We start from the raw sequence: 24,664 nt of genomic DNA, 5'->3' as shown, positions 1-24,664 counted from the left end.
GAAACGAACCTGAAGTCATTGCAAAACTATTTGCCATTGTCCAATGCAGTAAAATATGCAATGCTTAGAGGTATTTAATAAATGTCCTAAAAGTATGCAACAGAGTTTGTAATTTCAATCTGTAAATAGACATGCTGGGGAGAGCAAAAGAAGGATGGACAAGAGCAACAATAAAAACAAGGATTACAAATTAAGGATTTAGTTAGGAGTTATCTCAAATCTTGTAGCCATGTGAAAGAATGGAGGGTATTAAAATTGCATAACCCAAGAGGGATCAGTAACTAAAGGAAATTTTATATGAGAGATTCCCACTCTGGAATAGCCTCAAGATAATATAATATATAATCGGACAATATGACTTGTGTCTAAAATGTATTAATATAAATTAAAAACACCCCGCATTCCTTGTTGAAAATGTTTTAAACTTATTAAATATAATTTAATTATTTTTTATAAATTCTTACCGAGTGCTTAATTGTTGCCTGTTACTAAATAAAGAATCGATGTATCTACTTGGTCTCATAAACCCTTAAGAAGATGAATCATCTTTGTTATTGAATTATTCCTCATAGTCACATATTGCAGAGATGGGAATTACGCACCCTTAAAATAGTTGTTTATTCAGGCAATATAAAGTGCCCATCAAGATCATCAATAACAGCAGTCATGGATACAGGTCTGAGTTTGATAGATTTATCGGTTAACTTAAAAACTGAAAGCTTTCGCTAAAATCTAATTTTTAAAAAATTTTGAAAATTTCCTCTATTTTCAATAAAAAACATTATTAAACTATAGTTTCCCATCCCTGTGACGTAACCCAGCAACACATGTTGTCATTTCTTTTAATCTGTCCCATCATAACAGACACAATGTGACTAATTGGCCAAATATGTTCTCTCTCAAAAAAATAATAAGATACACCCTCAATATCATTGTTATTGTTATTGCCATTGTCATGGGCATCCCTCTCAAAGCAACGACAAGCAGACAAATAACTCGTGAGAGTACTCTTCGGTGCGTCTCAATGCTATTTTCGTTTACATTACATTAAATGTCGAAATAGGTCTAAGACAAGGCAAGACAGAGAAGGACACATGCAACGAAGGGACAGTGGGCCGGAATAACATTGTGCAGAGCTTCGAAAGGTCGTATGTCTGTCTTCTAGCCATAGAAGATCTTCCGAAGGTCCTCTAGCAACAGAAGAGCTTTAGAAGGTGTTCTAGTCATAGAAGAGCTGCAGAAGGTCTTCTAGTCATAGAAAAGCTTCTAAAGGTCTTCGGTTGAAAGAGGAGCTTTAGAAAGTCTTCGGTTCATAGAAGAGCTTTCGAAGGTCTTCGGTTCATAGAAGAACTTTAGGTGGTCTTCTGACCATAGAAGAGCTGCAGAAGGTCTTCTAGTCATAGAAGAGCAGCAGAAGGTCTTCTTGTCATAGAAGAGCTGCAAATGGTCTTCTTGTCATAGAAGAGCTGCAAAAGGTCTTCTTGTCATAGAAGAGCTTCAGAAGGTCTTCGGTCTATAGAAGAGCTTCAGCAGGTCTTCTAGCCATAGAAGAGCTTCAGAAGGTCTTCCTTCAATAGAAGAGCTTCAGAAGGTCTTCTTTCCATAGAAGAGCTTCAGAAGGTCTTCTTTCCATAGAAGAGCTTCAGAAGGTCTTCTTTCCATAGAAGAGCTTCAGAAGGTCTTCTTTCCATAGAAGAGCTTCAGAAGGTCTTCTTTCCATAGAAGAGCTTCAGAAGGTCTTCTTTCCATAGAAGAGCTTCAGAAGGTCTTCTACCCATAGAAGAGCTGCAGAAGGTCTTCTTCCATAGAAGAGCTTCAGAAGGTCTTCTTTCCATAGAAGAGCTTCAGAAGGTCTTCTTTCCATAGAAGAGCTTCAGAAGGTCTTCTACCCATAGAAGAGCTGCAGAAGGTCTTCTTTCCATAGAAGAGCTTCAGAAGGTCTTCTTTCCATAGAAGAGCTTCAGAAGGTCTTCTTTCCATAGAAGAGCTTCAGAAGGTCTTCTTTCCATAGAAGAGCTTCAGAAGGTCTTCTTTCCATAGAAGAGCTCCAGAAGGAGATCTTCGATCTATAGAAGACAGTCAGAAGCAGATCCACAGAAGACCTGTAGACGGATCTTCCATCAATAGAAGACCTGTCGAGGGTATTTTGTCCACAGAAGACTTGTCGAGTGTCTTATATCCCTGAAGGACCATTTGGTGGCCTTTTATCCATAGAGGACCATTCAAGGGGCTTTTATCCATAGGAGACCGGTCGAGGGTATTCCATCCATAAAAAACCATCGAGGGTCTTCCATCCATAGAAGATTAGTCGAGGGTCTTCTATCCATAGAAGGCCAGTCGAGGGTCTTCTATCCATAAACGATCAGTCGAGGGTCTTCTATCCATAAAAGACCAGACGAGGGTTTTCTATCAATAGAAGATCTGTCGAGGGTCTTCTTTCCATATAAGACCAGTCAAGTGTCTTCTTTTCATAGAAGATCTATCGACTGAAGAAGATCTGTCAAGGGTCTTCTACACATAGAACATCTGCCGAGGTCTTCAATTTATAGAAGACCAGTTGAGGGTCTCATATCCAAAGAAGACCGGTCGGGCGTCTCATATCCATAGAATACCAGTCGAGGGTCTTCCTTCAATGAAGGATCTGTGGGGTGTCCCCTTTCAATAGAAGACCTATCGGGGGTTTTCTATCCATCTATAGAAGACCATACGTTCTTCTATCTATAGAAAACCAGTCGAGGTGCTTCTATCCATAGAAGGCCAGTCGAGGGTCTTCTATCAATGGTAGATCTGAAGAGGGTCTTCAGTCCATAGAAAGCTTTGAGAGGGTATTATATCCATAGAAAACCTGTCGAGTGTTTCTTTTATCTATAAAACCCTTTAGTGGGTCTTCTACCTCAGAAGAACTGCAGAATCGGACGTTTTAAAAGTAATCCTTAAATCAATACTTTTTTGTCCCACTGTACTCTACATCGGATTTAAGCCTTCACCCTGTACTTTACCTTCATTAACATTTTGTTTTCTTTTTTTCTTCGTAAGAATAGAACCCCAAACAATGGTTGCAGACAATAACAACAATACCAGGCTGGATGTATGAATGAATGATTCGGTTGTTTTGGGTTGGGCTCGGTGGTCGTGTGTGTTTGTGGCAAAGAATCAGGCGATAAAAACAAAATCGAAACAAAACAAAAAAAATAAAAGAAAATGGACTCTTGAACAAACATCATTATGATGAATTTGATAAAGAAAATGAGGGATAATGTATACAAGAATGAAAAGAAGAAGAAAAAAAAAAGAAAGTCAACACACACGCCGATGGTTGGGTGTTTTCATTGTGTGAGTGTGTGTGTGCATGAGTTTGGTCTGGTACCCCATATGCATTTCATTTTAAGTTTTATTTCGACACTGAACCATTTTTTCATTTCATTTTTTTCATTAGCAACGATAAATTTATTGAGAACAACGCCACCAAAGAAGAGAAGGAAATAATGCCAGGCATGATTAGTTGAATATTCGTGTGTGAGTGTGTGTGTGTGTTGGACGACTGTCTGCCACCGAGTTGGTTCAGTGTGTGGTGTCGTGTGATGACGTTACCAATGATGTTGGCTGCCTGGCCGGGTGATGATAATCGCTAGCTGATGATGATGACGACGACGATGCTGTTAATGGGGGCTCTTGTTGTTGTTATTATTGTTTGATGTGCCTGGGGTCTTGACAGCCAGCCTAACGGCTGATATCGTCATTTTGTTCTTCTGGTTTCTCTTTCGGTTTTGTTGTCATCTTTTGTTTACTCGGAGATTTGTGAACCAAAGTACACTTTGATTTGGGCTCAATTTTTGTTGATTCGGCTCGCAAATCTGTTGACTTTTCTAGCGCAAGAAGAAGAAACAGATGCGAACAGAAAATAGTAGGTATGTGATTAGATAAAATTTGTTTAAACGATTTAAGGTTGGATCTTAGCCCTGGTAGAGCTGCATCATTTGATGGTAATTGTATGCCATAAACGTTGGTTAAATGGTAGCTTTTGAGGGCTATATTAAACAATGAGTCCCGAATACTCTCCGGAGGTATTAGGGTGTTAATCAGTTTTTTTAGAAGAGTTCAAGAAATATTTGTATCTATAGAAGAGAAGTTCCCAAAGGATCCATTAAAAGTAAATACTTAAAACATTTTTTGAACCTTATTAAGTGAATTTCTTTCAATTTTGAGGAGGTTCCAAAAAGGTTAATCGGCATGGGCTTTTAAAGGAAGACCGATATTTAAGTTACCTTGGATTTTGTGGATATTTTAGGAGGTTAAGATTATTTGGAAGCCTCTGAAAGGCTTATTTTATTTAAATATTTTAAAAATCTCCAAAGAGGTCCCAAAAGGATTCATAAATGTGGATTTTTAAAAGTATTTTTGGAGGTCCCAAAGAAGTTCATAAACGTGGATTTTTGGAATTCCACAGAGGTTTAAAAACATGGATTTTTTTAAACTATTTTGAAAGTCAGAAAGAGTTTTAAAAACGTGGATTTTTTGAAGGACCCAAAAAAGTTCCAAAACGTGGATTTTTTAAAAAAATTTAGAGTTCATAAAGAAGTTATAAAACGTGGACTTTTTAAAGATATGTTGGAGGTCCCAAAGAGGCTAAAAAATTGATTTTTTTAAAGATTTTTGGAGGTCCCTAAGAGTTTCAAAAACGTGAATTTTTAATTTTATTTTTTTTTTAATTTTGGATGCCTCGAAGTGTTTTTTTCAAAAACAGAAATTTTTGAAATATTTTTTAAAGTTTCCAAAACCAGCATTTTTCAAAGATTTTTTGGTGGTTCCAAAACGTGCCTTTTTTAAAAATTTTTTGAAGGTACCAAAGAGATTCCAAAATGTGGATTTTTTAAAGATTTTTTGGAGGTTCCAACCGAGGTTCCTAAACGTGGATTTGTTAATGTTTTTCGGAGGTCCTCAGAGGTTCATAAACGTGGATTTTCTAGATAAATTTTGGAGGTCGCAAAGGGGTTCATAATAGTATTTTTAAAGACTCTCTATATAGTCTTTAAAAATACTATTATGAACCCCTTTGCGACCTCCAAAATTTATGTCGCAAAGAGGATCATAAACGTGTTTTAAGGATTTTTTTAGAGGTCGCAAAAAGGACAAACGTAGATTTTTGGAGGTCCCAAAGATATTCAAAAACGTGGATTTTTTCTAAAGATTTTTTGGAGGTCCCAAACAGGTTCAAAAAATGGAAGTTCCAAAGAGATTCATAAACGTGGATTTTTTGAAGGCCCAAAGAAGTTTAAAAACTTGAATTTTTAAGGTTTTTTGGATGTCCTGAAGAGGTTCTTAAACCTGGAATTTTTAAAGATTTTTTGAAGGTTCCCAAAAGCAGAAGCAAGAGGTTACTTTTCATAAAATAGAGGATTTTTTATTCATTAATTATTGGGCACAAAAAGGCTAATCAAAGTGGACTTTCAAGAATTTTAGTAGACCGCAAAGGGACGAAACGACATGGGTTTTGAAATATTTTTGGTGGCCAAAAAATTTCTATTAAAGAGGAATTTTTAAATACTTTTCTGAGAGCCCCAAAGAGATAAAACAAGATTTTAGGAGGCCCAATAGAGGATAAATATTTATGATTGTTTTAACATTTTTCGGAAGCCCCAAAGAAGTAGCATATCGAGACTTTCTAATATTTTTAGAAGACCCCATAGAGGACAAATGTCCATCAAATCAAAAACTTTTTTAATATTTAACTTTTTTAATATTTCCTTAAGACATATTGAGGATTTTTAAATATTTTTGGACCTCGTCAAAAATTTGTTCAATATTTTTAGTTGCCCCAAATAGAACGAGCATCAATGAATTTTCAACATTTTTGCAAACCTTAAAGGCGACATAAATAGAGGATTTTTTAAATATTTTTTCAGGTGGCCTGTAAAAGGTAAAATCAAAGAAGATTTTTTCAATGATTTTTGGAGGTCAATCAATGTGGAGTTTTTATAGATTATAGAGGCCCCAAAAGGAATAGGCAGTATTTATTAAGAGTCACAAAGGCTAGTAAAATTATAGACAATGTGTATTTTCCGCTATATTTTGGATACCTCAAAAAGCCTGATCGATTTTAAGAAACCTGAAGTTACCAAGGATAGATCGCCAAAGATGCAAACAAACGTTGATCTTGCAACGATTTTAAGAGACCCTTAAGTGGCCAATAAACTGAATTTTTTTTAGTTTTAGGAGACACAAAAGGGACCAAGAACGAGTATTTTTAGATCATTTTAGGATGTCAAAAAAAATTTGGAAGGCATATTTTTGACATAAGCTCATGTAGCAGTCCCGTTCTGATTTGTTCCTAAATCAAACACACATTCCCAAAACACAGAATATTTTGACTACCCTTATTACAAGTTTTAAATTAAAATGTGGTTTCTATCGAAGTTTTGACTATCAACAAAACTGAATACAGAACTTCTTTGTTTTAAGCCTTTTCAAGTGAAGGCACCACAACAAAGGTCTTTACAGTTTTAGCCTTATTTTAGTTTGTACCACATTTTTTTTTTGTAAAAAGAACAGGTAAATAAAATGTTTGGTTTAAGGGCTCCAACAAGAAAAAAAAATGTTGAAAACTTGTTTTTGTTTCAAAATCATCTGCTAACCTCTTTCTAATTCTTTTTTGTTTCATCTTTTTCTTTGTCTTCTGGTTTTGAGAAGTGTTGTATCAGTTTTTTTTTTAAGACCAAAAACTGGCCGGTTCGTTTGAAAATCAGTTTGGGTGTGTGAGTGTGTGTGTGTGTCTACACTGCTACCAGTGATGATCTAAGTGTGTTCTGTACGTAATTTCTTCGTTCAAACTTGTTGATATTTTTATGACCCAACAGCAGCAGCAGCAGAACCACAACAACGCATCACATTTTATGAGAATTGTCTTGAAATTTGAAAAATGTTATAAATAATCTAAAATAATATGTTATTTTCAATATTTTAGACAGTTCGGTGGATATTAGTCATATGTAAATTATTAACTTTGGAACAGCAAAAAACTAATCGAATTTGAGAGAGAGGGAAATAAGGAAAATATTTGTTAGTGAAGATTTAGTAGACCCCAGAGGGGCAATAATAGTGCATTTTTTAAGATTTTTTAGAGACAACAAAAGGACTAACCAACCAATTTTTTGGAGCTCCAAGGAGGTTATCAAACGTGGAGTTTTTTAAGCGTTTCAATAGGCCCAAGGAGGTAAATTTACCTCTCATGAATTTTTGAGGCGTCAAAAGAACACATAACCTGGATTTTTTGAAGATGTTTAAGAGATCCTTAAGAAGCGTGGAATTTTTAATACTTTCAGGTGGCACAAACGAAGTCAATCAGACAGGATTTTTAAAAGAGACTTTATTGAGAATTTTTTCAAAGATTTTTACAAGGCACGCAAAATGCCAAAAAAAATATTTTTCCCGTTTTTAGTAGGTTTGGAAGAAGTCAAATACTTGGTTTGTTAAAGATTTTGAGTGGCTCAAAAAAAGGAACATTAATTTTCTAACAATTTTTAGGAAACAATAATCTTTGGGCTTTAAAGATTTTTAGGATGAACCGAAGTTGACAGTGAAAGTGGATTTTAAAAGATTTTAGAAGGCCCTAAAAGGACAAAAAATCCAGGAGAATGTTAGAATGCCCCAGTAAACCAAGCAATAACCGACCTCTTTTATGATTTTAAAATTCCAAGACGGTAAACGTGGATTTTCGAAAGATCTTTAGTTGGTCCAAAAAAGCACAATAAACCCAAATTTTTTTAAAGATTTTTTCGGCGGACCCAAAGAGTACAATGTTTTTTTCTGAAAGATTCTTAGAAGGCACAAAAGAGAACTACGGCTCTGGACATTTTTAAGATTTTTAGAGGGCACCAAAGAGAACAACGACCATAGACATTTGAAAGATTTTTAACAGGTTCTAAAAGAATTAAGCTTCAATAAACAATCTCATAGTTTTTTAAAGATTTTAGCAGGATTTTTTAAAGAATTTTTGGAGGGCCCATCATCAAGGGGACAATAAGTGTGAATTTTTAAAGATTTTTAGGATGCCCAAAAAGGATTTTTCAACATTTTTTTATTTATTTATTTATTTATTTTATTTTTTTTTTTTGGTTTATTGAAGATTTTTGTCTGGCCTCAAAGAGGCAAATTAACGATGGTTTTTAAAGATTTTTAACAGAACGACAAAAATGCAATTTTTAATATCTTTAGGGGACCGCAAAGAGTTTTTTTAAGTTTTTGAAAATCCCTAAAGAGGACAATCCGTGGACAACCAATTTGGATTTTTTTAATATTTTTTAGGATGCCCCAGGTCAAATATCGAAGATTTTCTTTATATTTTAAGAGGACTCAAAGAGGATAAACATTTTGATATATTCCATAGGAGACTTAAAAAAAACAGAACCCCCAAAGAATAAAATATCGAGGATGCCTTGACAATTATCAAGGATTTTTTAATTTTTTTCTTTTTTTTTGAGGATTCCCCAGAGAGAACTTATAACGGCGATTTTCTTCATATTTTAGTAAGCCCTGAAAAAGATAATAAACTCGAATTTTTAAAGATTTTTATGAGGTCTCAAGAAGGATAAATATATTTATGAGGTCTCGTTTTTTTTTTATTTCAGGATTTTTAGGAGATCCCAAACATCACAAATATCTAGGATTTTTCAAATATTTTTTAGAAGACCCAAGAGAACAATCTTCAAGGAATTTAATAAAAAATTTAGGATGCCCTAAAGAGAACAAATATTGAGGACAATGATTATGGTTTTAGGAGGCCCCAAAAAAAAAAAAAACAAATATCAAGGATTTTTCCGATAATTTTAGAATATCCTAAATAAAACAATAAATGTTGATTTTTTTTAAATTTTTAGAAGGCTCAAAAGAGGACAATCAATCAGGATTTTTTCATATTTTTAGGATGCTCCACAAAGGCAAGTATAGAGAATTTTCTGATGGCAGACCTGATATCGATAATTGTTCCATATTTTAAAAAGGCTTCAAAGGGGACAATAATCGAGGATTTCTTAATATTTTCAGGAGGTCTTAAAGAGGACAAATTATGTGGTTTTTAAAGATTTTAAGAGGCTCCGAAAAAGCCCGTTAAAATGGATTTTAAAGGATTTTTAGAAAACTCCAAGTAGATACTAAAATTTATTTATTTTTCATGTTTCAGGCTGACAGTAAACTTGGATTTAGAAAATAGACTCCAAGGAGTTGGATTTTTTAAAGAATTTTTGAAGGTACGAAATACGATTTTTACTGTTTTTTGGAGGCCCCAAAAACCTTTTTTGGGGGGTTTTATATATTTTAAGGAGACCCCTAAGAAGACAATCTTCGTGGATTTTTCAAAAAAATGTAAAGGGTCTCAAAGAGGCCAATTTTGCGGACTTTTCAATATTTTTTGAAAAGCCCCTAAGAAGAACATTTTTGTGGATTTTGTAAAGATTTTTTATGAGGACAAAAATATAGAGGATTTTCACATGTTTAGGAGGTCCAAGAGGACAATTAACGAGGATTTTTTAGAGGCCCCAAATAATACAAATATCGAAAATGTTTAAACACTTAAGAAGTTTTTTTTTAATTTTACGAGGACTTAAATAGGACAAATCGAAGATTTTCCAACATTTTTAGAGAGCGCCAAAGAGGACAGTCTTTCATTTTTTTAAATGCCCTAAAGAAGACAATATCAAGGACAATAATCGTGGCTTTTATAAACATTTTAAGATGCCCCAAAGAGGTCAGTCTTCGTGGATTTTTCAAAGATAAACGTTGATTTTGTAATGATAGACAAGAAATACCGAGGATTTTCTGCCATATTTTCAAAGCCTTAAAAGAGGACTAATTCTCTGGATTATTCAATATTTTAAAAAGACAAAAAAGAGGACAAATTTCTAGACATTATTAGTAGGCCTAAAAGGAACAATCTTCTTTAGAGACCTAAAATCGAGAATTTTTTATATTTTTGGGGAGATTATTTCCATATTTTTCGGATTCCTCAATGTGAGCAAATAATTGGGTTTTTTTTATAGATTTGTGGATAGACAGTCATCGCGGATTTTATAACGATTTTAAGATACCGCAAAGAGGTCAGTCTTCGTGGATTTTTCAAAGATAAACGTTGATTTTGTAAAGATAGACAAGAAATACCAAGGATTTTCTGCCATATTTTCAAAGCCTTAAAAGAGGACTAATTCTATGGATTATTCAATATTTTATAGAGACCTAAAAGAGGAAACATTTTTAGGAGGCCTCAAAGGTATAATCTTTAGACGCCTAAAATCGAGAATTTTTATATTTTTGGGGAGATTATTTCCATATTTTTCGGATTCCTCAATGTGAGCAAATAATTGGGTTTTTATAGATTTTTGGAAAGACAGTCATCGTGGATTTTATATAGATTTTAGGATGCCCCAAAGAGGACAGTCTTCGTGGATTTTTAAAAGATAAGACGTTGATTTTGTAAAGATAGACAATAAAAACCGAGAATTTTCTGCCATATTTTTAAAGCCTTAAAAGAGGACTAATTGCCTGGATTATTCAATATTTTAAAAAGACCTAAAAGAGGACAAATTTCTAGACATTATTAGGAGGCCTCAAAGGAATAATCTTTAGAGGCCTTAAATCGTGAATTTTTGTATTTTTGGGGAAATTATTTCCATATTTTTCTGATTCCTCAAAGGAATAATCTTTAGAGGCCTTATATCGTGAATTTTGGAGATTTTTTCCATATTTTTTGGATGCTTCAAAGTGAGCAAATAATTAAGATATTTATATAGATTTTTGGAACGCTCGAATTTTAAAATTGAAAAATTGCACCAATTTTTCATTTCAAAATCCTCTTTAGATTCCCAATATTTGCTTTCCCCCATACCTACAATTTTATTTATTATCAATAATATTTTTTATCAACGTTTGCAGGCCTTGAACCTTGCTTTGCATGTCACTGCATCTGTTGCCATATTTTGGGTAGTTTGTAAAACGTATTTAATTCAGGCGATTGCTTCTTTGGCTTTGATTTTTCATATCTTTTTGGTGTTCTCTTTACTATCTGCTGCCTTATTTTGTGGGTTTTTACACACATGTGCATACATTTTTTTGGGTTAAGGATGACAATTCCTTTGTTTGGCCATTGAAAAAGGCACACCGTGTTTTCTGCTTTTTTTTTGGAAAATTTCACAAAATCCTTTCAGTTCTTTTCGGTTTTGTTCAAAATTTGCTTTTTGTTATTGTTGTCATCATTTTTTTTTATTCGGTTCAGCATGTTTGCCTTAAAGTTTATTGAACACAATGGTCCTGCTGTTATATCCATCGAACTTGTTTGTGTTTGGCCTGACTTAGTTTGGCCGCTTGGATGTGTGTGTGCGATTTTACAAAGGTTTGAAAGGGCAAGGTCTTGTTGTTGGTTGCTGCACCATATGCACGGTCTGAATGTGTTTGCATGTATGTCAAGTGTGGGAGAAACAACAATGAAAATTGATTACAAGGTCGAAAGTGCATCATATTGTATTGAATGAATGAATGAATGAGGGAAGGAAGAAAGAATAAAGCGTTGTGGTTTATCAATGGAAACAGGTTTCGATTTCCATTATTTGTTTTAAATTTAGTTGAAAATTTATTTCACAACTTTTTCAATGCATATTTGAGGGGAGTCTCCATAGAGGATTCGTCTATAGACGAATCGAAGGGAGTCTCTATAGACGAATTGAAGGGAACCTCCATAGACAAGCCGAGAGGAAACATATATAGACGAATCAAAGCGAATCAGAGGAAGTCTCCATAGACAGGTTTAAAGGCTAAAAACAAAATACGTGGATTTTTATTATAGATTTTTAGGAGACCCAAAAATTACAAATATTCGGGATATTTCCATATTTTTAGGTGACCTAAAAAAGGGGAAAAATCGAAAAGTTTATTAAATATTTTATGGAGGCCCCAGAGAGCACAAATATCTAGGATTTTTTTCCGAAATTATTGACAGGGCTGAAAGAGGACAAGTATTCAAAATTGTTCAATATTTTCAAGTACCCAAAGAGGACAAATATCGAGGATTTTTTTCCAATATTTTTAGTGGACAGCAAAATGGATAAATTCTATTTTTTTTTTTATTGTTAGTGGCCCCAAAAAAGACCGATATCGAGGATGTTTTAAGGTGGCCTTTTAAAAGGTAAGCCTCCTAGTGATTTTTTTAACATTTTCCGGAGCTCCCAAAGAAGGTAAATATCGAGGATATTTCGATATTGCACAAACAATATATTTAGGAGACCAAAAGAAGGACAATTATCGAGAATTTGTCCAACATTTTTAGGAGGGCCCAAAGAAGAAAAATATGGACAACTTTGCAATATTTATTTATTATTTACAAAAAGGAAAAATATTTGGGTTTCTTACAGAGAAAAATAATAGGAAAATCCAAAGAGGACAAATATTGACAATTAAAAAAGGGAGGCCCAAAGAGGACGGGTTTTTCAACAATCTCTTATGGCTACATAGTGGATTTTTCCAATATTTTTATAAAAGAACCGAAGGTAACAAATTTCCACGAATTTTTTTAGTATATGTCGGGTCTATATCAATATTTTTAAAAATCGCTAAAAAGGTCACAATTACGGAATTTTTTTAAATTTCTAAAAAAAAAATCCAAACAGGACAACAATGTAAAGGTTTTTCAATATTTTTAGAGAGGATCCAAAGCAGCAAATGTCAAAGATTTTTTGGATGCTTCAAATAGGACTTATTTCGAGAATTTTCAATATTTTAGTTATTCCCAAATGGCCAAACATGGGGGATGGTTTACGGATTTTTAAGATGCCTTCAAAATTTTTTTCGTATTATATTATGAGGTCTTAAGAGGACAAAGATCAACGATTTTCGAATATTTTTAGAAGACCCCAAATAGAAGGCATATAAAGGATTTGATCAATATTCTTAGGAGGCCTAAAAGATCACATATATCAAGGTTTGATTCTAAATTTTTTAAGAGGCCCTTTAGAGGAAAAACGTCTACAATTTTTTCAATATTTTTAGGAGGCATCAAGTGGAACAAATATCGAGGACTTTTAAAGGATTTTTAGAAGATTCTTCGGGTGAACCCAGGGGACAAACATCGAGGATTTATTAAGGATTTTTAGAGGACATCAAAGAGGACAATCTTCGAGGGCAAATAAAGAAGATTGGTTAAAAATTGTTTAAAAAAAGGAGCATTTAGAGGAAAATTTTAAGGATTTTTATGAGTCCCCAAAGAGCGCTTTAATTTTTATGGACTTTATTAGACCCTATATAGGACAATAGAAGTGGATTTTTGAGCAGATCACAAAGAGGAATAAAATCAATATTTTTAGATGACAATAAATGTGAATTTTTTTCCGATATTTGCAAGTGACACCAAAGAATTTCTTTAATATTTAGGAAGCCTCAAAGACGACACAAATCTAGGAATTTTTAAATGTTTTTAATGTATCGCAAATATGAAAAATATTTTTTTTTAAATATTTTTAGGAGGCCTCTAAAAGAACAAATTTTTTTTAATATTTTCGGAGGGCTTCAAAGAGGATATGTATCGTAAAATAGGACAAACGTTAAGGATTTTTTCAATATTTTCAATGAACACCACATAGGAAAATAAACTTTAATTTTTTAAGATTTAAGGAGGTCCTACAAATTATATTAAATTACGACTTTTTAAAGCTTGTATATCAACGTATAGGGTACAAAAGGTAGACATATTGAGAATGTTTTAAAAAAATTTTGATGGCCTTAAAGCGGCCTAATATAGAAAGAGGGCAATAAAGTAGGATCTTTCGAACATTCACAGGAGGCCACAGAAAGGACAAAATAACGTAGAATTTTGAAGAAGTTTAGGAGACTCCAAGCAATACATCAAATTTGGATTTTTACTGATTTTTTCGAGGCTTCAAGGAGGACTATCAACGTAAATCATATTTAAGATTGTTTGGAGGTCCCCAGTAGGATAATAAACGCGTTTTTTTTATAGATTTTAAGAATATCCAAAAAAAGAACAAAAACCAGGAAGATTATTTTTTCAAAAACTGTAAAAGGCTCCAATGCAATAGGAGGCTCAAGCAACAATAAACAAGTTTTCAATATTCTTTAGGGGTTCTAAGGAGGACAAGTGTTTCAATTTATTGTTTTTCAAAATACGAAATTATTAATATTTTATGGTATTTGTAGATAAAATAATTTGAATAAAAAAGTGTATTACTTTAATCCTATAACCTTGGTGATTTTGGTGACAATAATATAATTGTTCATATAATTTAGTACCAAAACTATTATAAAATGCATAAACTAATGGTCTATGCAGCCTATGCTTTGATTTCTCCCATATTAATATTATATATTCACTATAATAATATCAATAAATAAACAAATAAAATAAATATAATAAAAATTTACTAACCTTTATTATTCCACTTTGCTCCAAAACAACCTGGTTGATACACCACAAATTCGTTCCTTTTGATTTAACCCTTACAAGGGGTTGCTGGCTGTTGTTGTTGTTGTTTTTATTGCACTCTAGAGATTATTTTCTGTAACACTTTTATTGCTGATGTTTTCACATTTACGTATGTATAAACATAAATTGTAATGGATGGATGGATGTAAGAAGTTGTATTTTTATTTTCAAGATAAAAAAAAGGAACTCAAACAAAACACGATCTCGAAAACCAAATTCGTATAAAAATTAACGGTGATGTAAACACACACGGATTTTGGGTGGGCGGATTTTTTTTTTTTTTTTTTTGCAATTTTTTAAATTTTTTTGATGTTCTTTGATGTAGGTTACGACGTCAGTCGGATGCAGCACAGGAAATCCTGCTGCTATAGCTGGCTGCAGCCGGCTCTCTTTGCAAATGTGAGACTTTAAAAGTTCTCTGTTCTGTTGTGGGCTTTTGCAGCAAAACTGTTGGGAACTAAAAGAGGGAAGGTTGACATTTTAATTTGTTTTAATTTTTATTTTCTTAATTCATTTTTAATCTGTTGGCAATTGTAATCAGTTGCAGCTTATTTTGAGTAATAAATTTGGGCAAAAAACATGTTGGTTATGTAGCCCTGGGGCGTAGACAGAAATATCATTTTTAAGGGCAAAAAAAATCTATCCTCGGACTATCATAAATCTCTAAAATCACCGCAAATTTCAGATAATTAAGATTGCCTGTTGTCAATTCCTAAATTCCCTAAAACCACATGAATTTCTTATAGAGGTCCCTTGTTCTAAAATGGCTCGACGTACCCGGGCCCGGTAACCAGAAACGAATAGGCGAACGTCTATTAACTCTGCATTTTTGTAGTGGTCTTCAAATATGCTTCTAGATTACTCTCCTACATTTTTTCAATAATAATTTCCCAATCGCATAAAAAATAATTTTTAAAAATAAATTTGAAATGCAATTTCGGAAAGAGGATCAAAAATGCTTCTAGACCGAGGTATTAGATATCACAATTCCACATTGGCTTGCCAACAAGAATCGATTTTAATTTTGTATTTATTGGCCGAGAATACGGAACGAAATTAGTCTAAGGTCAATGCCCAGGTACAGCCAGATGTTCCTCAATGCGTCACCACTTTGACAAAAATCATTAAAAATGCCTCTCGCCCAATTTTTAGCAATTATGATTTGGAAATGCAAATTTTTTGGGTTGGCGTCAAATTTTCTGAGAATGCCAGACACCTTCAGTAATATATTTTGGGTATTGTAATCTGCACATATGTTTGGAGCATCCGATCAGATGCCAAATCCAAAAATTACTACTTTGTAAATGCAAATTTTGTTGGCGAGTCTTAAGTCCACAATCTCGGAAAGTAAGCCTCTTATCAGAAATAAGGACTTAAAATATAGTTGAAGTCAGGACTTTCTAGATTATTTCTGCCTTGAAGTAAGGATTTTACAGGTAAAGCTACCTCTCAGGCAGTACCAAGTCTATTCATTTTATCCGCATTTAAGTTTTAAGTAATATTTCAATACACAAAACTTCTCCAAATCCACTATATTTCTGTGCGACAGCTTGGCCAGAAATAGAACTATTTTTTTGCAGTTTTTGCCATTATAAATGTTTGGCAATTTTTTTTTTCTGTCAGGAATGCACACACATCCTCGCATCTGTCTAGAAAATACAATTAAAGCGAAATAATTTCAAAAAATAATTTATCACAAATACCTACGTTCACTTCTCGCCTGCGAGGAAGGCAAATTGGTCTCCTACGTTTCAATTCCCCATCAAAAAATTTATCAAAGAACATGTCTTCTACTTTTTGATATACCAGAAATAATTCCTCCCCATCTGCAATATTGTAAAATTAGTCAATTCAAAACCGCAGATGTTTGTATTAAAACAAGAATGAATTCCTTTGCCTATTCAAAACAAATAAATAATGAATGCAACATCATCATCACCGTTAACTACACTCATCAGCAACAACAACAACTCAACGAGAAATATGTAAGTCAAGAGAGAGTTTGTTTGTATATGCCGGGGACTTAGTTATCACAAACCAACAATAACAACAATGACGACGACGGCGGATGACAGATGTAGGCATTTATATTTGTTTTTTTTTTTTTCTTCATGTTTTGTTTTCTCAACATTCTCAGGCACATTCTTTCGCAAAAGGCGTGAAAGCGTGGGTGGAAGAGTCAAAAAGTGTAACCAAACCCAACAATTGAGTACTATAACTTTAAATTATTTCACTTGAAGGGAATGAAGAAATTCTACTCCTACGATTTCTTATCTTATGCTTTTTCTAAATAATAATAATTTAACAGCCAAAAAACGCTCTGAACCCCAAACGGCAATATAAAACATTGCACTTTCATATATTTTCAGTCTTTGGTTTTGCTTTCATGCAAACTATTGTTGTTGTTTTATTTAATATTCCTTCGCAGCCAAAAAAAAAAAGAAAACAAGAAGCAAAGCAGCCGCACACACGCACGCACACCACTGAATAAGCCAACAGATACTTTTATTGAATTTTCCACTAATAATTTTCCATTTGATTTCCTTTAATTCTTTTGATTTTGCATAACTTTTAAGCAAAACAAATACAATTTTTTCTTTCTTACAAATTCAATCACTTTTTCTATTCATTTTTTCCTCTTTTTTTACTTCTTTTATGTATAAAAATATAATTTATTTTTCACTTTTTATTTCAGAGATACAGCACAAGCAAGCAAATTGCTATTTTTTCACAATTCACTAATTCGAGAACAACAACGGCGACAGATGACGACGTCCGTTTACACAACCACCCGCTTTAAATTTCGTCCGTATTCTGAGTAAAAAAGACGAAAACAGTCGTTGTTGTAAACAATGGCAACGCCAGCCAGGTTGGCAACGAAGCAGAGTAGTATTGTTTTCTTTCATTCTCTCTCATTCGCAAAATGTTTTCTCTCAAAATTTTGGTTTTTGTTTTGATTCCCGCTTCGTAAGAGCAACAATTTTATTGTTGTCCAAGTTTAACAGGGTGTTTACAAAGTGTTTGTAATATTATTCTTAACGGCGTTAGAAGTTATGATAGCGGCATTGACGAGATAGTTTTCCTTCTTCTTCTTCATTTTAATGAAGTAACGCTACTTTCAAGGTAGATGTACTAGGTAATCGCATCAGCCCAGCTGACGGCACCATTAAATGTCAAAACAAATTGTTGTAATGATGAATTCGCCCTAAATGAATGCAACAACAAATTTGTTTATGTTGTCTTCCCTAAAAGTACCTTTTTATAATATTTCAAATAATTTAAGAGCAATTTTAGAGTGAAACCAGTAAAAAAATAAAAGAAAATAAAGGAAGGAGATTAGAATGGAGTGCAGATTTAAGAATTAAGTTAGCCTCAACATCTAAGATTCTCAAAGCACATCACGGGGAGTAGTGCAAGAATTCGACTCTTGCCATTTTCAGTTCCGGAAAACTTTCGGTTTAAACCAGTAAAATATAGTCATTATAAATTTCTTGGTTTAAAAAATATCGCAATACTACAATTAATACTTATTTTACTCTTATTTGTTTTACAATAAAAACTTTTATTGCGACGTTCGTTTACGACGAGAGGCACACAAAATAAAATGTAAACAAACACCTCGTTTCTGATTGGTTGAAACAAATTTGCCGCAACCTTTAAATGTCATGGCGAATCTATGTTTTTCGCCTTAGATGCCAATTTTGACATTTGAGGGGACCACAAAAGTTGCTTTGTTTTAGCAATTCGCCGATGCGGTTACCTGTTTGATCTACCTTGGCTACTTTTATATTTGATTTGTTCCAGAGCCTTTATTTCACATGTCAAAGGTCATGTCGAAATTGGACTAAGCGGATGGACCATTTAAGGCGCCGTCAACATATTAAATTATATGGAACGTACTATCATTTCAAATAAAGATTTATTGCCTTTTTCTATTTTTTTTTAATATTCCTATAATTCTCAAAAAGCACCCTTTAGATTGACAGAAACACACTCTTTTCAATAATCGTTCAATCGAACTAGTTTGTTCGTAAATCACACAACACTAGTTTTCAGGAGATTCTCAACAGCTGTTGCGGCACGTTGCCTCTTCCCACTTTCTATACATTGTTGGTTTTCAGCGTGTTGCCTCTTGCTTGTGAATGGAAACAACTCTCTGAGAAGTATTGTCCGATAGTCGGCAATATCGTCAGATAATATCGATATAAAAACTATCAATCGATATTCCCTTATAAATTATCCATCGATTATTTGCCATCTCTTGTTTTCAAGTGATTCTAGAGATTGTCAAAGGAAAGAGGATTCGTTGGGTTGTGTGGATTGTTGTGAAATTGTTCAATATTGGAAGCGAATAAATCAATATTGGAAATATAAAGCTAATCTAAACTTATTGCAATAGTAAATTTACGGAAATGTTACGTTTAATAAATCCAAAGGCTGTTAAAGCCGCAATTGGTCTCAACAGACAATGGGTTGCGTGTATCAGTCAGTCGGCCACAGTAGGACAGCAAAGCGAGGCAGCCGTTTCTTCTTCCGAACGTATGTTTTGAAAATAATGTTAAAAAAGGCAAAATGCATTATTATTTGCCTTAAATATCCTTGTTATTATCTCCCTTTGTTGAGGTTATGTAAACATTGTTGTTTCATCTTCCCTTTGCAGAATTTCGACAGAAACGCATTAAGCTCAATATCAAATCAGACAATGTAGAGGGTCGCCCACTGTATTTGGATGCCCAGGCCACAACACCTTTGGTGAGCATTGAAATATGACAAAAGTACGTTATTGTTACGAGTTGTTAATTTTCTTTTAGGATTTTCGTGTTCTGGATGCTATGTTACCTTATTTGACCAACTATTATGGTAATCCACATTCTCGCACCCATGCTTATGGCTGGGAAACAGAACAGGCTGTCGAAAAGGCACGTGAACAGGTTGCTGCCATCATCGGTGCTGAGCCCAAGGAAATCATTTTCACATCTGGTGCCACAGAATCGAATAACATTGCTGTTAAAGGTGTAGCAAGGTAAAGGCAAAAGAAGAAGAAGAAGATGTACATCTCGATAGAGGTATAGTCTGTTACATTTTCTGACGAAAAAGGTTCTCTGTCTGCATTGATGTCACTACAGGGATGTTTGTTATTGAAAGCGGTGTATATTAGTCCCGTTTAGGTACATATCCCATGTAACGGACGGTACCTCATGAATTTCAGTATTTCGAAGATTTCGATCCGAATTGTTAACCAGTTCTCATCAAACTATTCAATATAGGTCTAGATCTTGGTATAGCATTGTACGTCCGTCTGTTGAAACCAAGGTAGAAACTCAATCTATAGAAGATGGAGCTTTAAAATTTTATAGGCATAATCCCCCTTTTACAGCTTCTCCAGAATTTCGATATTTTCAGGACATCTGACCTAATTTCTAACTAAATTATCTGTTTCTTACCCAAATTTTAGCCATGTCAGCTATAATTTGATATTTCGAATTCTTTGTGGATAGATTAACTACTCGACAAAAATATTCAATATGAATTTAGCCCGGAACTTTAGAATTCTAGAGATTTTGAAGATATTCGTTTGGGTCAAAAGGCTAGTTTTCACATGATAAAGCCCAACCTTACGTCGTTTTTTTTTTTTTATTTTTTTTTTTTTTAGATTTTATGGTTCCAAGAAAAAACATGTCATCACTACACAGACCGAACACAAATGCGTTTTGGATTCCTGCCGTGCCCTGGAGAACGAAGGCTTTCGTGTAACATATTTGCCTGTTCAAGCCAATGGTATTATCGACATGAAACAACTGGAGGAAGCAATTACACCTGACACCTCATTAGTATCCATAATGACAGTCAATAATGAAATTGGTAAAATTCGCCTGACACTACCTTTTTTGAAATTAAGTAATTTATTAATATGCTTTTCCCCTTCAGGTGTAAAACAACCCATTTCTGATATTGGAGCTCTGTGCCGTTCCAAGAAAGTCTTCTTCCACACCGATGCCGCCCAGGCGGTGGGTAAAATACCACTCGATGTCAATTCCATGAACATTGATTTAATGTCAATTTCCGGCCATAAGATCTATGGTCCCAAGGGCGTTGGGGCTTTGTATGTACGCAGACGGCCACGTGTACGTTTGGAACCCATTCAAAGTGGTGGTGGCCAAGAAAGAGGTCTACGTAGTGGTACCGTTCCGGCCCCATTGGTCGTGGGTTTGGGTGCAGCCGCTGAATTGGCACAAAAAGAAATGGAATACGATACGAAATGGATAAATTTCCTATCGAAACGTCTGTTGGACCGTATAACAACAGCATTGCCACATGTTATCCGCAATGGAGATCCCGAACAAACCTATAATGGTTGTCTAAATCTCTCGTTTGCCTATGTGGAAGGTGAATCACTGTTGATGGCTTTAAAGGATGTAGCTTTATCGTCGGGTTCAGCATGTACCTCAGCCTCATTGGAACCGTCTTATGTTTTGCGCGCTATTGGTACCGAGGAAGATTTGGCACACAGTTCAATAAGGTAAGTTTGAATGAGAATCAAGGGCCAGATTAAACGGCTGAGGCTAGAATCTTAAAATTTTGCACAAGAGTCAGTCTTGGTGCGTAGGCGTGTTATTACGAATACGAATTTCGGAAATTCGTATTAAAAGGGTACGAAACGAACTAAAATTTGGAATGAAATTTGGAATGATAATGACTGATGGGGTGCAGGATAGATGTACCGAAGATTTTGTGTAAATTCGAACTAAAAGGGTACGAAACTTATTTAAATTGAACTAAACGTACTAAAATTGTACTAATGGTATCTTTGATACTATGTAGACTTGATATTTCGTATGATATATTAAGGTGATTTTGGAAATGGAAATTGTACTAAATGTGCGAACTGTACTAAATGGTACATATTTTGGTTTTGGTTTAGGGTGAACGGATGAACGGATGAAGCTGTAATTTAAAATTTTGTATTGGGGTCCCTTTTGGTGATAGGTTTGTAATAAAGAGGTGGTTTTTTGAAACGTGTACTACAAGTGCACTAAAAGTACCAAATAGTACTATATTTGGTATTGGGTGCTTGAAATCTGTAATTTATTATTAGGGTCTCTGTTCTTACGTAGACTGACAAATGGAGGTAGTTTCGGATAGGAGTACTGTTATTGTGCGAAAAGTACTGACTATTACTTAATCTATTATTGGGTGAAGGGATAGAGATACAATTCTGAAATTCGATATTTCGATAACTATTGGTTTCTGAGGTTCAGATTTGGAGGTGGCTTTGGAGATGGATACTATATTTGTACTAAAAGTACGAAATGATATTTAATTTGGTATTGGGTGGAGGAAAAGAGCAGAAACCCCCAAATTTAATATTTAGGTCTCTGTAGGTATTTAGAATTGAGATATGGAGGTGGTTATGGAAATGTGTACTATAATTGTATATTTGTACAAAAAGTACCAAATGGTGCTACATTTGGTCTTCGTTCAAGGGATAGAGATACAAATCTGAACTTTAATATTTCGATAATTATTAGTTTCTGAGATTTGGAGGGATGTTTGGAAATGGGTTCTATAATTGTACAAAAAGTACTGAATTGGGTGATGCAAAAAAGACTTAATACCAACGGTTGAAACGAATCTATAATTTTAAGGTCGACTTTTCGCTGCCGAAGTATTGGGCACTTGCAAGTGCAATATATTTGTGGCTAGTAAAGGAGCTACTGACGCTCAATTCTTGTTCCCTAAAAATTTCAAAAGAAAGCTTTCAAAAAGGAAAAAAAAAAGTTAATTTAAATTTCATAACAAAAACGTTTTTGGATTTAATTTTCCTCGCGGGTGGCTATGTCGTTGAAGAAACTTTAATTGTTTTTCATGTCTGCATATTTCAGAAAAACATCTGTTTTTAGAGGGACCTTGCCATTCCCATCCTTTCCCCAACCGGGCCTCATTTAAACCTTTTTTAACTAAAAATTATTTATCATTTTTATTTTCAGATTTGGCATTGGCCGCTTTACAACCATTGAAGAGGTCGACTATACTGCAGACAAGTGCATACAACATGTCGAAAGATTGCGTGAAATGTCTCCGCTGTGGGAAATGGTACAAGAGGGTATTGATTTGAAAAATATCCAATGGTCACAGCATTAATTTACCTTTCCATGCCATCATGAAGAAAATTATCTTTGGGATGATTGTTGTTATATACGAAATGACTGCTTTGTATAAACTAAAATAACGATAAATAGTAACACCATTTTGTAGACTTTAGAAATACCTATTATCCGTTTGCCTTTGAAAGGCTCATACACTTGTTTTCTTTCAAATTTATTATTTTATTAGTTATCTTTATTCTCCCCCTTATTGTAATTTAAAAATATCTTTTAAGCACAGAATATATATTGTATATGCAATAAAAAACGAGATTCAAGACAATATAAAAATTGTATTTAATTTATTTTTATTGGCAAATTGTTTGATTCTTCATTTTAAAATGTGCTAAACAAAATGAACGGCCACGAGTCCACCCAATCCATGATGGGGGGCAATAAAAAAAATCTTATCTAATAATTTACACCTACTAAATACCCCCAAACAAGATAAGCTAATTGAAACAATTGGGCATTTTTTTGGCTTTCATTTTCATTTTGGATATGTGAAAATGTTTCGTTTATTTTATACAATAATGTCCGTTGTACCATTAAATATTTCTTAACTTATGTATCTTAAAACAATACAAAAATAATGACAAGCCTAAATGGAAATGTTACAGGTTAAAAGATCGTCTTTATATACATAAATATGTAGCTAATACATATGGATAAGAGAGGCAAAATATTTACTAAATTCAAATTAAGACACACAACAAAACAAAAGTGGCTAGTAAGGTATACCATTTAAGCAACGAAAATGACCCTCTCTTCGTTTGATCGACTAACGAAATTTCAATAATTTACTTTTTCCATTGTATAATTATGAAGACACAAAATGAAACGAATGTGTGCGCCAATATGTGTGTGCGTGAAAGTGAACTACAAGAAGTCGAATATCACCTCTTTTTGTCTATTCATTCAAATGCATTTCGCAAATTCAAAGGTCAATTTCCATTTATGAAGGTTGATGATCAGTTGTTGTTAAACAGGTTTTGAAATTATATTTTTTTCAACATGTATGTATGTGTGTCACGATGTCACGGCTAGCTAGCTTAACTCTCATTCAAATTTCGACAACCTCTATTCCCGTAAATTTTTTTTTCAAATATGGAAAAATGCACTCAATTTAGTGTGTCTTTTTGGCAGCAGCTTTTTTACTATCACCTCCTCCGAGCATCTTACGGCGTTGGGCAAACATATGCAAATAGAGTTGTGGGAACAGAGGAATGTAGCCCAACATCACAATCCACAACAGGGCAAAGTAGGAGAATGTCATATTGTAAATATTTGGCATTTCAATGGACCACACGGTATTCGATTTGGCATAACTTTGAGCCCACCAGAAACACAACAACTCACCAGTCACACCAATAGGATAGAGGGCAATGAAGGTGGTGTAGCGCAGGAATACCAAAATGTGCGGCACAAACTTGACAATATTCAGAGCATAGTAGCCGTATCTGATTATCTCCGTAACGGACCATGCAAACAGGGCAATGGGCAGGCCAGGTGATACCTTAGCAGTAGGCGTGGCCATAACAACACCAACAACAACCATCATACGACTGAATACCTGGAACAGCGTTAGGACGGGGTTCGATTTCACCAAACCAAAGGCAGCATTTAAAATTTCCACAAAAGCAGCATTTTGGAAAATGATCACAGACACACGGGTATAGTCCCACAATGTAATGCTATTTCTGAATTCCGGACCTTGGAGCAAATAGTAATTGACCAATTGATACAGTATATAACTCCAGCCAACCACCTGTGCCGCATTGTAAATAAATAGATACCCCTTCACTGCTCCGCTTTGTTCTTTGGCCGCTGAAGCTGCTTTTCCGGATTTAGGTGCTGCCATGATGACTTTATCTTTACTTCTGCCGATAGAGACTAAACTAATGCTTGTTGTGATCAGTGGCTATATGTTATAGATTGATTTCGATACGGGGCTAAAGGGTTTATGGCACTTTCTCTCTGCCTGGCTGCTTCTTCTTGCACAACAGTAAGGGATTCATAGATCGACTTTGGATTAAGAGATTGG

General features: G+C 34.2%; 3 protein-coding genes across 4 annotated transcripts in view; 1 reads left to right on the top strand and 2 right to left on the bottom strand.

Moving 5' to 3' along the window:
• The window catches only part of LOC101889880 (piezo-type mechanosensitive ion channel component), a 187,452-nt gene extending 170,141 nt beyond the window's left edge, over nt 1-17,311 (bottom strand). For both annotated transcript variants that reach the window (XM_059121421.1, XM_059121422.1), the window contains exons 1-2: nt 17,082-17,311; nt 14,420-14,933 (exon numbers count right to left, since the gene is read on the bottom strand). The gene's annotated coding sequence lies outside the window, so the exon portion shown is untranslated. The remainder of the gene's footprint in view (nt 1-14,419; nt 14,934-17,081) is intronic.
• A 1,389-nt stretch (nt 17,312-18,700) lies between these two features.
• LOC131802070 (cysteine desulfurase, mitochondrial-like) lies at nt 18,701-22,911 on the top strand. Its single transcript, XM_059121420.1, has 6 exons — nt 18,701-19,015; nt 19,137-19,228; nt 19,288-19,499; nt 20,130-20,338; nt 20,405-20,996; nt 22,465-22,911. Exons 1-6 carry the CDS (start codon nt 18,889-18,891, stop codon nt 22,616-22,618), a joined length of 1,386 nt encoding a protein of 461 aa, XP_058977403.1. The 5' UTR covers nt 18,701-18,888; the 3' UTR covers nt 22,619-22,911.
• A 167-nt stretch (nt 22,912-23,078) lies between these two features.
• LOC131802069 (very-long-chain (3R)-3-hydroxyacyl-CoA dehydratase hpo-8-like) lies at nt 23,079-24,631 on the bottom strand. Its single transcript, XM_059121419.1, has one exon. The coding sequence runs from the start codon at nt 24,479-24,481 to the stop codon at nt 23,747-23,749; it is 735 nt and encodes a 244-aa protein (XP_058977402.1). The 5' UTR covers nt 24,482-24,631; the 3' UTR covers nt 23,079-23,746.
• Between the last annotated feature and the right edge of the window lie 33 nt (nt 24,632-24,664).

This window comes from Musca domestica, unplaced genomic scaffold (assembly GCF_030504385.1).
Source record: "Musca domestica strain aabys unplaced genomic scaffold, Musca_domestica.polishedcontigs.V.1.1 190, whole genome shotgun sequence".
Lineage (NCBI taxonomy): Eukaryota > Metazoa > Arthropoda > Insecta > Diptera > Muscidae > Musca > Musca domestica.
Note: the sequence above shows the minus strand (reverse complement) of the source record. Positions and strands in the feature narration are given on the sequence as shown.

Bases quoted from the DNA above. Each gene is read 5' to 3' on its own strand.
- LOC131802070 (XM_059121420.1), top strand. From the start codon at position 18,889: ATGTTACGTTTAATAAATCCAAAGGCTGTTAAAGCCGCAATTGGTCTC. The intron at 19,229-19,287 runs GTGAGCATTGAA...ATTTTCTTTTAG, and splicing joins CCCAGGCCACAACACCTTTG to GATTTTCGTGTTCTGGATGC. The intron at 20,339-20,404 runs GTAAAATTCGCC...TTTCCCCTTCAG, and splicing joins GACAGTCAATAATGAAATTG to GTGTAAAACAACCCATTTCT.
- LOC131802069 (XM_059121419.1), bottom strand. From the start codon at position 24,481: ATGGCAGCACCTAAATCCGGAAAAGCAGCTTCAGCGGCCAAAGAACAA.